The following is a 13,886-nucleotide window of genomic DNA, read 5'->3' as shown; positions in this document are numbered from 1 at the left end:
CGTGCAGTGGGGTAAGGAGGGTGACTACAAGCCTTTAAATGTCAGATGGGAGGGTCAGTGTGCCAGCCAGAGCAGTCTATGCTTATACAGCAGGGGACCGGAGCGTGAGGCCTGTGCAGCGCGGAGCTCCTGTCTCTCCCTGCACACCAGTATGCTCCACGCGGTCCAGCCGGCGGCGGCGTTTTCTTTGCCCGATGCCGATGGTACTATGTCCCAGATTACCTCTCAGGGGAGCCCGGGAACAGCCGCAGCTCAGCAGGACCAGTAGGGTATCTGTATACCCCGTAAAACCGGGTGATAGAGCCGATCAGGTGCGGAGCTCTCGTCCCTCACGTCCTGCTAGGTCGCCATCTTGACCACGCCCTGAACTTCCCTATTCTAGTCTGGTCAAACGTCATCATGTTCGAATCAGTCGGACTTTGGTGTGATCGTGTGTAGGCAAGTCCGTAGGAACTCCGTGAGGACACGGAGGGGGACCTGAGGAGCACGGACGAGGACCAGAGCAGATTCAGGGAGCCGGAGGAGGACACGTGACAGTCGGGAGGATCGGTGCGGGCAGTTACAAGCACTAATCTCCCTGTATACCTTTAAATAAAGCACCTAACAGCCGCTTCACCTCCTCTCCCTCCCGCGGCTTTCAGCTGCTTTATTAAAAGGTATACAGGGAGATTGGTGCTTTTAACTGCCCGCACCGATCCTCCTGACTGTCCCGTGTCCTCCTGCAGCTCCCTGGGTCCTCCTCCGGCTCCCCGAATCTGCTCTGGTCCTCGTCCGCGCTCCTCAGGTCCCCCTCCGTGTCCTTCTCTGTGCTCCTCCAGTCCCCCTCTGTGCTCCTCTGGTGCCCCCCTTGTCCCTGGATCTGTCAGGATGGAAAGCGCAAGAAGCAGCCAGTAAATATGTAAGTTACCGGCTCCTTCCTTTTCTGAATGAACAGAGGCAGTGATCACTGACTGTCCATTCATAGCTGAGCATTGTAAACTGTGCTTACTATGTCTCAGTTTATGAATAGAGAGAAGCCTATGTCTCCTGTCCATTCATCTTCAGTGCAGCTGAGGCTGCGGAGAAAGGGACTGAGAAATCTGTGTTCTCAGTCCCTTTCACTTTTTCAAAGGGGAGATTGTCAGGGGTTTGCTTAGACCCCCGATATCTCACCAAAGCTCCCCAACATGGCTGATCAAAAAATAAAGAATTGTAATAAAAAATATTTAAAGGGTTAAAATTGTAAAAAAAACCCCAAAAAAACAAACACACACAACACACCACTGACACCGTCCGCCCCCCCACCCCCCGAAAAATCAATTGTAAAAAATAAACTACTGACACAGTCCACGCCTCATCAGTGCTGCCTATCAATGCCACTGTCACATGATATTTAAAAAAAAAAAAAAGTATTAATACTTGTACTCAGTCTTACAAAAGTGGTATCGGTGCAACCCTACTAAATACTACAGTTTAGTGTTACTCCCCAGCCTCCCTCTAGAGTCACATTTCCAGTTTTGGGTGGAATGTCCATTTCAAGAAAATTTCAAATAAATACAACTTACTGGGACTTTCTTCTGTGTAACAACAATTGCGCAGTCTTTTCCCCGCACTGCCACCGATGTGAGGCCACCTTGGTTAATTGCTTTAAAAGCATATTCTGAAAACATAAAATATATGAAAACGTAATAAGGTCATTGTACAGAAAGAATACTTATACTAATATAACAACACAAATTAGGTGTGCGTTAGCGCGTCATTTAAAACTAATGTAATTTATGACTACATTCCAATTATAGGAGGGAGACTCCAATAATAGCAGCTTAATGTGAATATGGCATTTTATTATTTTTTTAAAAGATGAATATTGTTTAAATGCAACAGGCATGTGTATTCTTACTGAAATCTTGCTGTGCTTTATGTATTTCTTCCAGGTCTGTGCAGTAATGGGAGCGTGAAACTTTGCCTTTGTGCAGGAGCTTCCTGTAAAAAAGACTGATCACTGGTGTGTCTCTTGTTGTACAGAATGACTGGTCTGGTCTCCGCCCCCTTCTGTAGTTTTCTACAGGCAGCATGTAGTGGGTGGGTCTGCCAGGGCCCTCCCACATTCTGCTCTCTGCACAGGCTATGTACAGCGCAGTAATGTCACTGCTATCTGTGTTTGCAAGATGTACTGCACACAAAAAGGATTTGGATTTTTTTTGGCTATTGAGGTTTATGTTTAAATGAAGGTAATGTGTCCGGAGTTCAACTTTAATATAACACAAAGTCACATTTCTCCTAATGATTACAGCAGTTTTTGTTCCATATTTGCCTGTATTCCTGTAAGTTGTACAGTAGAATAGAAAATTACCATCTATTTTAATCTTCAAATATGTCCAGCGCTTTTAAACGTCCTAAGCAATCAGGCTGGGGTCATTGACACCTTAAAATCTGGTAGTCCTCTCAGACAGAATCACTTTGGGTAGATCCCTCTTTGTGCCATGTAAGACATGCAGGGGTTACTACTGCTAACCCCATTTTCAAACAAAGCCTGTTACGCCTAGCTTCTGGGTCTCATATTCTGAGTCAATAACCTAAAACAAGTATGTCAATCGGGTGGTGGAAGGCCCTGAGGCTGGAGACAAAGGTAAACAAGCCCCTTAGAAATCAATGGTGCTCCAGGACTTCTTCTGGGACACTGAGTGGAGGGAATGCCATTCCGCACCACTTTTTTCCCCCTTTCTTCTCAGGCCCAGTCATTGCACCCCCCCCCCCCCCCCCATCTTCTTTCTATGCTGTTTTTCTCTTTTTTGGGTGTATGGTTATTGCTAGTCTTCCACCTATATAGTTGTTTAGGTAAAAGGTTGAAGGGAGTTATTGCCCATTAATTGCAAGACCTTACTCGGAATCCCCCATGCCACCCGTGGAAATTTTACAGTCACATACTTGAACTGTGTTATGTATGTTTCAAAGAATGTTCCATATATCAGTGTTTGTACATCTGACAACTGGTGTTTGCATGGTATGTACACTTTGGCTTGTACACCCTTTATTTTGTAATAAAAAAACTATATAAAATAAATAAATAATAAAAAAAGAAAAATCAATGGAGCTTTAATACGCAGGCAAGGCCAGGAGACAGAATGTGGCGAGGGATGTACAATCACTTGAGGCCTTGGCCATCAGCTCTCAGCAAGTATCTATATGTGGGTGGGATCAGTCACAGCAGAAGGGCAAAAGGTAAGTGTACATATCCTTTATGTAATGACAGAGTTATTGCCGAATACACAGGCCAAAAGCAGAAATGTAAAAACTGCTCTGGTCCATAGGGGGTATATAGGTGAAAGAGCTGAAGTGGTTAAAAAAAACCCCAGGGGGTCCGGGAATATGTCTCATGAATTATAAACAAGCAAAAGAGTCCCAGATTAAAGACTGGTCGCCTTCTTGCATAAATCTGAAAAACCTGATGAGAATCTAAGGCCTTGTTTACATGGGCATTCTTAAAGCGGAGTTCCACCCAAAAATGGAACTTCCGCTTTTCAGATTCCTCCCCCCCTCCGGTGTCACATTTGGCACCTTTGCCAAAAGGCTTCACTTTCTGACTCTAGTACCGAAGATGGCGGCGCCTCCATCCGAGAGCTGAGGGACAGATCGGCTTCGAGTGAGGACATCGCAGGCTCCCTGGACAGGTAAGTGTCCACATTTTAAAAGTCAGCAGCTGCAGTATTTGTAAAAAAATTGAAAAAAAAATAAATAAATAAATTAGGCGGACCTTCTCTTTAAAGCATTTGTTACCTAAAAAAAAAAAAAAAACAAAAAAACATAACAGATCCTGTTCCCTTAAAGCATGTTATACAGCACTGTGCTTGTGCTGTGTCATTTGGCCCCTTCCATCACCTAAAAAACCTGGCTGATCCTGCCTGGCTACACCCCCCCCCCGTGTAAACTGACCACGGTTTATCATGGCTGCTGAGCCCTGACACTGTGGTCAGTTTACGTGCCTCCGTCATCCACAGCCCTGCTCTGTCCTCCTCTTCTTCCTCCCTCCCTGCCTGTCTGTCTGTCTGTCTGTCTGTTCTGTGTCAGTGCCCACCCCCTCCCCTCCTGCTGCTATCAGAACTAAAATAAAAACCTCCCATCCCCTCTGTACCATAACATTATGTGTCCCTGTGTTGGTTTTATATAAAAAAAAGCTGCCGATCTGTACCTATATCAGAGTGTCTCCCGGCGCTCATCTGACTCCTCGGCTCTCTCTCCTCTCTGGCCGACATCAGCGGGAGTGCTCAGCCCAGCCCGCTGAAGCTGTCAGCCAGGCAGAGGAGCGAGCCAAGGAGTCACGTGAGCGCCGGGAGACGCTCTGATATAGGTACAGATCGGCAGCTTTTTTTTTTATATAAAACCAACACAGGGACACATAATGTTATGTTATGTTACAGAGGGGATGGGGGTTTTTTATACTGTTGGCTTAACAACCACTTTAAGCATTGCCTGTATGGAACTTCAAGTGTTCCACGCTTCCCAAGTGCAGGCAGCTCGGTTGATGTCAATTGGGATACAGCGGCTGCACAGACAAAGCAGCTGCTCTCAATTTGACATCTATGCAGGTCTCAGAATGCATACTGTGTGTTCCGGAACCCGCACCTGCGCACACGTTTGCCTAAATGGGAGCAGCGGCAGTGTCCATGCAGTCTCTGCTTCCCAATCGGAATAAATGGTACTGCCTGCACGGGGATGCACAAACACTTGAACATCCCTGTGGGGGGAAAATGTAGCTCTTTTAAGTACGTCCATGTGAACCAGGCCTAATTCTAATAATCTGACTTTCTGGCAGTCCAATGGGCACCTGCAAGCTTCCACAGCTATCCTATAGAGCTTAAAGTGGTTCTAAAGGCTCAAGGTTTTTTTTGTACCTTCATGCATTCTATGCATGAAGGTACAAAAAAAAAAAAAAAAAAAAAAAAATAAAAAAAACACTTTCTCTGTGCAGCAGCCCCCCCCCCTCCAGCCTTATACTTACCTGAGCCCCGATGTGCACGAAAGCCTCAGCCTCCCTGGGGACTCTCCCTCCTTATTGGCTGAGAGAGCAGCAGGAGCTGTTAATCACAGCCTGTGAGCCAATGAGGAGAGAAAGTGGGCATAAGTATAACATGTTCATTATTTAAAAAAAATAAATTACCTAGCTTCACTTTATTGGCTCTAGTGATCTAAAAGCACATATTGATGACATGCAGAAACTGGCTCCATCCATGCTTAATTACTGGCCACTAGTTGTGATGGGCAGCTCACTAATCCACAGCAATGCACAGAAAGTGGCCCATCCTGTAAACTGTTACAGAAGATAAGGAGCACCTGCAGATAAACTATAGTCTGCGCAGCCAGGTGCCTGCTAATATCTGGAGGTCAGATTATTGGATTAAATTCACCACACTTTGCAGTGGAGAATACATTTTAAAATGCCAATATTTCAGTAGAGTGCAATGATGACTTCTATTTCAACCTTTTGATCTACTGAGTTAGGGCATTTTGTAATAAATCAGAATACTGTGCTTTAATAACATCCTAATGAAAATGTATGACAGAGACAGAAAGAGATAGCAATCCAGCTTACAAAGTTTCCCAAAGAATTATTTTGTATTTTTTTGCATTGGAAAGTAAATGATAGAGAAGATCTCCTGACAGGTCAGACTTTCTACATAAAAGGCATTTAAAGATATAACATTATCAGTCACTCCTGCAAGTTTTAGTATAATGGAGCACTGATCAGTGCTGCCTGGGAGTTATTAGCAGGAGCATCTATCAGCCAGGTTATGTTTACTTTTGGATGACAGACAATGATCCCTCGATATTATTTGACAATGGGGAAGAGCATAAATGGGAGTATAGATTTGCACCTAATTCTAGGGTGAAATCAAATGAGTCTCCTCATCTAACCAGCATAATCCACAAAGATCCATAGTATTAGTAAAGGAAAGCCTCATACTCTGATGTCACATGCAGAGGAAATACAGCACCACCATAAAGCCCTTGTCAACTGACTGTACCCTACTGGTACCTGAAGAGCGAACGCCAGTTCTGTACTGTTGCTTCTGCTGCTGTCTTAGGTCGATACCCAACACTTCTTGATCAAATACTACCAATAATACATTTCTAAGGTGATTTAGATAAAAAAAAATACCATTAGATCGGAACTCCAACCAAAAAACTTTTTGTGGATAGTGTGCGGATGTTTTATTTTTTTGTGTCCTATCAATGAAATGTCTCAATGTATAAAATTCCAGCAATATAGCAGGGAATGAGACAAACTCCATCCCTGTCTCCTGAACAGATGTCCCAATTAGATTTCCAATTGTTACCACCACAAGAAGAATCAATCTCCTTGGTGAGGACAAAGACAGTAATATAAACCTTAGGCCCGGTTCACACTAGTGCGATGCCAGACATTGTGTGATTCGCACCGCATTGCTGTGCACATCATATGCGATGCGATTTCAGCCATACAAACTGTGTGGCTGAAATCGCATCCGTACCCTTTTTTTAGTCCGCACTGGAATCGGATCGCATGGGTGTTCACACCTATACGATCCGATTCCTGTACCATTTTACAGTTCGCACTGCGATCTGATCTGGGGTTGTCGTTAACTTTACATTGACACCCGCAGCGGTTCACAGATCTCAGTGTGAACCACTGTGCTATGCGGGAACCCGCAATGGATTCGCAGGCTTCTCACATCGCACTAGTGTGAACCAGGCCTGAAATAAGTTTGAAAGCTTTACCATTCTATACAAAGCTTAAACAAGAGTGTGGGATTCTACTTTTACCAGCCTGCTTATCTATTCCCACAAAAGAGCATTACAAAATGCTGTGTCCAAATCATGGTTTTTGGGGGCTTTTGTTCTTCAAACCAGTTGGTTTTGGCAAATTAGCAGGGACTTTCCTAGTCCAATAACAGAAACGAGTTAATGAATGCAGCTGGGACTTTCTATGGATGGTGGCCTTTCACTGAATTATTATCTGAATCCAGAGGTCCAGTGACACTCAGTAAATCAGAGCCATTTCACCTCTGACTAAGCAACAATGCGTACCACTGTGTGATCTCTGACAGCTTATGCTTACAGCAGTGTTTGAGCTCATATCATTCTTGTTCACACTGATGCGATGTGGGAAACGCACAGGAATCGCTGCGTTTCCCGCATTGCATAGCAATCACACTGTGTTCATATGATCTGCTGTGGGTGTCAATTAAAAGAACGCAGTATGTTTGCTAGAATCAGATCGCATGGGTATGAACACCTATGCGATCTGATTCCAGTGAGGCAAAAAAAAAAAAAAACAAAACAAAAAAAAAACGCTGACACCTTTTTAGTGCCAATGTGGTCTAAACAAGTCACACCAAGATGCTTGCCAACTATTGCTCTAAATCAGCCTTTTTTCAACCAGGGTGCTTTCAAGTTTCTTCAGGGGTGCCTTGGCAAAATGATAAAATTGGGCAGCGCAGTGGTGTAGTGGGTAGCACTTTCACCTAGCAGTAAGAAGGGCCACTGGTTTGAATCCCAACCACGACACCACCTGCCTGGAGTTTGCATGTTCTCTCTGTGCCTGCGTGGGTTTCCTCCGGGTACTCCGGTTTCCTCCCACACTCCAAAGACATGCTGGTAGGTTAATTAGATCATGTCTAAATTGTCCCTAGTATGTATGAATGTGAGTTAGGGACCTTAGATTGTAAGCTCCTTGAGGGTAGGGACTGATGTGAATGTACAATGTATAAAGCGCTGCTACAATGTAAAGCGCTGCGTAAATTGACGGCGCTATACAAGTACCTGAAATAAATAAAATAAAAACATTGCCCAAAAATGCTATTTAAGCCAGTGGGTGGATCAAGTCTGCCTTTTAGTTACACAAAGGTGTTCACTGTTCACCATTACAACCTTCTAGCTGCTGGCATCTTAGCAACCAATCATGGCATTGGTTGATAAGGAGATGGTCAGACGCCTGTGCAGCATCCTTGTTTGCCCTCTCCATCAGTACTGGGGTCACATTAGCTGAATGAGGAAGAGAAACTGAGGGAGAAAAGAAACATTGGAATACTAGTCAGTACCAGTGTGCAAAGGTGTATTTGCACTGAAAGAATTAATCACCTCTAACGTTGGGTGTCCTACGATATGTAATTTTAACAATATTTTTTTCACATATTAGAATGGGGTGCCCTAAAGATGTTGTAAACCTCAGAAAAAAAACAAACCCTGCAAGACAAATGCATAATGAGCTAGTATGCATCGCATACTAGCTCATTATGAAATACTTACCTTAGAACGATACCCTGAATCAGCGTCGGCACTCCGAGTACACGGCAGACATCTTCCACCGAAGTTACTCCTGGGTTTGTGGCTCTGATGCTGTGATTGGCCCGGAGCCATGATGACGTCACTACTGCGCACGTGCATGGGAGCCATTGGTCACGGCATGAGTCCTGAAGAAATGGCACCAGCGGCCCGTTTCTTCAGTGTGCATGCGCTGATGGCGTTGGCAGCAGCACATATACTGAATATCTCCTAAACTGTGCAAGTTTAGGAGATATTCATGGTACCTACAGATAAGCCTTGTTATAGGCTTACCTGCAGGTAAAAGTGGTGTAACAGATTTTACAACCCCTTTAAGATAATGCATAATTTTAAAGGGTGCCTTGATTGAAAAAAAGGTTAAGAAACACGGCTCTAAAATGACCAAAATTCAGAAAAATGTCTCTAAAAACACGCAGGTTGGAACTGAGCGACAGATAAAGATGGTCATTATTCTGTATGGCAACACCTAGTGAGTGTGCTAGGCTACAAAGGTGCACTGGATGGGACAGGATCCTGAAACACTGTCCTAGCTCAGTGCAGGCTAGGCAATCTGTTTTTATAAACACGCATAAAAACACAAATGGAAATGCATCAAAAATGGATCGCACTGCAGGCTTATTTTTATGTGTGTTGTAGTGTGAATGGGCCCTAAGATGGCTTCATGTCCTTTGTCAGAAAACTGCTGAGTTCACCGGGTGTGTGCGGCCTTTCTAATGTTGCTGATCCTTTCACTTTCTCTTTTAGTATGTGATGCAAAAGAAATGAAAGCCTGGCCTGTTTAATGTAAAATGTACCTTATACTTTAAATGTATTTACGATTTGAATTCTGATCAAGGACTATTAATTCTTTTTGACAAGTGACCATGTGATACTTGCACATACAATTTAATAAAAACAGCCCTTTCACACTTTCTTCCCGATGTCCTGTTCCTTCACTGAATGCCTTTGTGTGAAGGAAGCATAACCACCAACAAAGAATACCTGCACAATTATGTACACATTTCTAATGTCATTATTTACAGACAGAAGATCTTGCAAAATTAACAGGATTCTACAGAAATGAACCATTGCATTTATGTGGGATGGGGATATAAACTGTGGGCCCTGGATGGGAACGAGTCTGACATGAGCAGTTGTTCGAAATATGTATTCGGAAAAACTCTGTAATACACATACAGGACATAAATAATGTTTATGTACACCACATTTTGGCATAAGCATTTTTAAGGTGAAGAAAGATAATTTATTCAAAACAGCAATAGCTCCACTGATTACACCAACAAACATGATAATACATCCTGGTTACAAATATTCAGTAGATATCAGCTCTTCTGCAACTTAAAGTGGTTCTAAAGATAAAATGTTTTTTTACCTTAATGCATTCTCTGCATTAAAGTGGTTGTAAACCTCAGACATGAAATATGAACAAAGCATATCCCTCTATAGCGTCAATCCAGAGCACTGTCATTTCTGTCCTCTGCTTTGTTCGCTCAGCTATCAGCACGAGTCACTTTTGACTAAGGATAGGGCTGGGTAAAAAATCGATTTAAATCTTGAATCGAGTTGAGAGGTCAAATCGATTCAAAATTTAAGCAAATCAATTTTTTTCGATTTTTTTTTTCACCGCGCCGCTCCTAATGAGCTGCGGGCAGGAGTTTTTAGGTGAGGCTGCAGCTTCGGCCTAGTCCACGAGGCCGGACGCCGCGGCCTTGCCTAAAAACTCCTGCCCGCAGCTCTTCAGGACCGGCGCGGTGTCCAAAAAAAAAAAAAACTCGATTCGAATTTTAAGAAAATCGCAGATTTTTTTTTTTTTTTTTTTGTGGAAAATCTCCCAGCCCTAACTAAGGATGAGTTTAGGTGTAGTTCGCAGCTCCACACTACCTGTGATTAGCGCTGCAGAGTGTCAGCTTCCTGGCAGGCGCGGGCACGTGGAGTTGCAAACACGCCTGAGCTCATCCTTACTTCTGACAAGTTTTCCTGACACCAAGTGAAAAATGGTGACAGGGGAGGGAATTCCAGCTGATTGACGGCCTCAGCTCTTGTGTGAAGGGGGTGTTGTCCCTTCCCTCCAATCAGCTCTCAGAGCTCTCCTTACTGAGCTCTGCACAGTGTGACTTCAGCTCTCCGTCCGCTTTTTTCAGTACTCTGACAGGCTTTAAATATTTAGTGATTTGAATGGACGTAGAGAAGAGTGCAGATAAACAGATACAACTTATGTAGGAGGATTGGTTTCATCTCTGTATCACCTGAGGCCAGTCACTTCACTGAGGGTTTACAACCACTTTAAGATAATAAATGGTTTTGCCACTTGCCACAGCAAGTAAGCAGCTTGCTATGGGGCAGACACAGAAGAGGAGCTGAGATTGCCGATCTGGGACAGAAGAGGAGGTTCAGGGCCGCTCTGTGCAATACGATTGCACAGAGCAGGTGAGCAAAAGGTATTTGGTATTTTAATTTAAAAAATTGCCTTTATAAACACTTTTTTTTTGCATAGTAATATTAGTCTAGCTTGGACCAATGTAAGCGTGCAAATGCCATAGTGCCAAAGTGTTTCAAAGTGTTCTGTGCCCTGCACAGTAGAGCACAATGCCATGTGTTGTGGAGCACTGTGGTGTGAAGATGGAAACTTTGATGTTTTTATGTTTGAGGTTACAAGTTGAAGAACTCCGCTACCATTATTTTCCCTGGCTCTTTCCTCTCACTTCATAGGGAAACCACATGGAATTTTCTGAACCTCATAATTTGTCTGTACAGTATGTGTCCCTACTGGGGATATATCCCAGCACTTCTGGTCATGACGGAGTGATGGGAATCCTCTCCAATGGGGACACAGACATAAAAACACATTTTAGTACAGTGAGGAAGAGTTAGAAATTCTGGTAATGTTTTTATTGTTGTTATTGTGCTTTCCCAGTGACTGCTGCCCCCCCATTTCCTGTATGGGTGTCACTGGGGGAGTAAAAAAAGGAAAATCCCCCATTGGGATCATAGAATTAAACACCTGACTCTTCCCAACTCTATCCAAAACTAAAGACAAACAAAACAGATTAATTCCAGGCTGAACAAGAGAAATCCCCATCCATGCTGGAGGAATCTGCATGGCAGCAATTGTATTCTGAAAGCCATTGCTCCCAAGGCTGTCTGAATACCTGAACAGTGACTGCATCTCATAGAGCCCACTCAGTTGCTTGGCTGATAATTCTCCACCTGGCTTAGACAATTTTTTAATTGATTTTTGGTGAGCAAGGTTGCTCAACATTCTACGATTTAGCATGGATCAGATGACATTCGAGGATTGTAAGCCCAGCTTTAGACTTTGATGCAGTCATTGGATGAACATGGCTTTATACATATCTACAGACAGGCAGTCGGTGAGGAAGCTAACCTGTGTGCAGCTTATACACAAGGCAAATATTGGCGCTGAAAATAAAAGACACTAACAAGATTTCTAAAGGTAACTAAGCAAAAGCAAGCCCAAGGCAGGCCATTGATGGAGCAAATTTCTTTCTTGCAACCTTGGGTCGCAGGAAATAAATTTACTTGATTCCCCCATCAATACAGACAGTGCCGACAGGGGAATACCTCCTGCCGAGCCATTGTCTTCTCCCAGCAGGGACAGCTTTCCCGCCGAGAGAAGACAGTGATTATTGCTAGCGGCTATACCAGCTGTTAGTGATAATCGCACGTAAAATCTGGCAGGCTGGTTGTACCCAAGTTGAGAGTTCAATTTGGTTCAGTCAGCCTGCCCATACATGGTTTGAATTTAGGCCAGTTGCTACTGAAGGCCTCATCCACACAGGCATACAATACCGTATACCTTTGCATGTTATCTGGGGCTCTTCTGGCCATGTAGTACATGTAGTACTGCACTATGGGATGTGTCCGGAAGTATCCAGGACCAGCGTGGAGCACAAGTGGCCGGTATTCGAGGCCGTTCGTAAGTAGGAGTCGTTCATAACTCGGGGACTGCCTGTATATTAGTATATAATTATATATATATATATATATATATATATATATATATATATACACATATATATATATATATATATATATATACACACACACACACACACATAAAGATGACATAACTTGCTGTCCATGTCCCTATTGGGCAGATTTCCTCTCTCTATGTGTCCCATTTACCATTATGACTGAGAGTGAAAGTGAAAGAAAACTCCAAAAATGTTGGGTTTGCCCCCCAGAAGAAGAATATCCCCCAACAGGGACACTAGTTCTGGTGACAACCAAAGATTCCTCCTCATTTCCGGTTTTTGTTGTGGGACAGGAAGTGAAGGGGAATCTGCACAATGAGGCACACATAGAAATAACAGGGGTTACTTTATTGAAAATGTGAAAAGTTTTGCCTCCAATTCTACGTTTAATGAAAGCTAGCACATGAAGGGCATGGAGATGGTGTGCCTGCTCCATACATACAGATGAGGTGACATGACTGGGCTCCTCCATGCTTCTGCAGGCCCGCAGTGACACAGCACTAGGGATGTGAGTACCAGAGAGGAGAAGGAGGATGATGTGCTCACTCACCAACTTGGTAGAGCCTCCCTTCAGGTGAGAAGATGGTGATGTGCCGGTCAAACCCTGCGCTAGAGCCCCGAGACATGACTAGACAAAGCTGCTCCGCTTCCCTGTCCTCACTGGATACAACGGCGCCGGCTAGTCACCACAGACACACCGTCATCAGCCTGAGCCACAAAAGCACCAACCGGGAGCAAGGACGGCCGTCACGTGAGGAGCTAGGTATCACACGGCAGCCATGATTGACTCTGGAAGCTTGCCCTCAGTGACAAGTGCCTGCTTTTGCTTATTCATGCAGTCTACATATATGATAGTAATTCTCACAGGATGATGAATGCAGCAGTATGTAGGGTTGGTTTTGCTTAAACAAAACAACTTTGATCTTAATATATGAACTCTGCAGAAACAAACATGGCCCTCCTCGTTCACCAGATACTTTAAAGGGGTTGTAAAGCTAAAAGTTTTTTCACCTTAATGCATCCTATGCACTAAGGTGAAAAAACATCTGACAATAACACCCCCCCAGCTCTCCCGTTTCACTTACCTGACCCCTCGAAAGTCCCGCGCTCACTCCTGACATCCTCTTCGCCGCTCAGCCTAGCCGTTGATTGGCTAGAGTGGATAGATTGAAAGCAGCGCAGCCATTGGCCTGCGCTGCTGTCAATCACATCCAATGACGCAGCGCGTGGGGGGAGGGGCTGAGTGATACAGTGAGAGGCTATGGCCGCCGGCTGTATCACAGGAGCGCGCCCGCAAGCATTCAACACCATGCGAGGGAGCTCGCATGGTGTTGAGTCCTTGCGGGGGGGAGCCGAGACAGCCGCCGGGGGACCCCAGAAGACCAGGTTCGGGGCCACTCTGTGCAAAACGAGCTGCACAGTGGAGGTAAGTATAACATGTTTGTTATTTAAAGAAAAAAAAAAAAGCTTTAGTGTTCCTTTAACCACTTAAGACCCGGACCATTTGGCTGCCTAAAGACCAGAGGTCATGCAATGCTGTACCCAAACAAAATTTGCGTCCTTTTTTCCCACACATAGAGCTTTCTTTTT

At 44.2% G+C, this 13,886-nt stretch overlaps 1 protein-coding gene across 1 annotated transcript in view; it reads right to left on the bottom strand.

The window, feature by feature from the left end:
* Positions 1-13,020, bottom strand: part of PSMA6 (proteasome 20S subunit alpha 6) — a 29,622-nt gene extending 16,602 nt beyond the window's left edge. The window contains exons 1-2 of the mRNA XM_073610207.1: positions 12,847-13,020; positions 1,545-1,639 (exon numbers count right to left, since the gene is read on the bottom strand). Coding sequence (XP_073466308.1) covers positions 1,545-1,639; positions 12,847-12,922 — 171 coding nt within the window. The 5' untranslated portion in view covers positions 12,923-13,020. The remainder of the gene's footprint in view (positions 1-1,544; positions 1,640-12,846) is intronic.
* Between the last annotated feature and the right edge of the window lie 866 nt (positions 13,021-13,886).

Source organism: Aquarana catesbeiana, linkage group LG13 (assembly GCF_042186555.1).
Source record: "Aquarana catesbeiana isolate 2022-GZ linkage group LG13, ASM4218655v1, whole genome shotgun sequence".
In the NCBI taxonomy this organism is placed as follows: Eukaryota; Metazoa; Chordata; class Amphibia; order Anura; family Ranidae; genus Aquarana; species Aquarana catesbeiana.
Note: the sequence above shows the minus strand (reverse complement) of the source record. Positions and strands in the feature narration are given on the sequence as shown.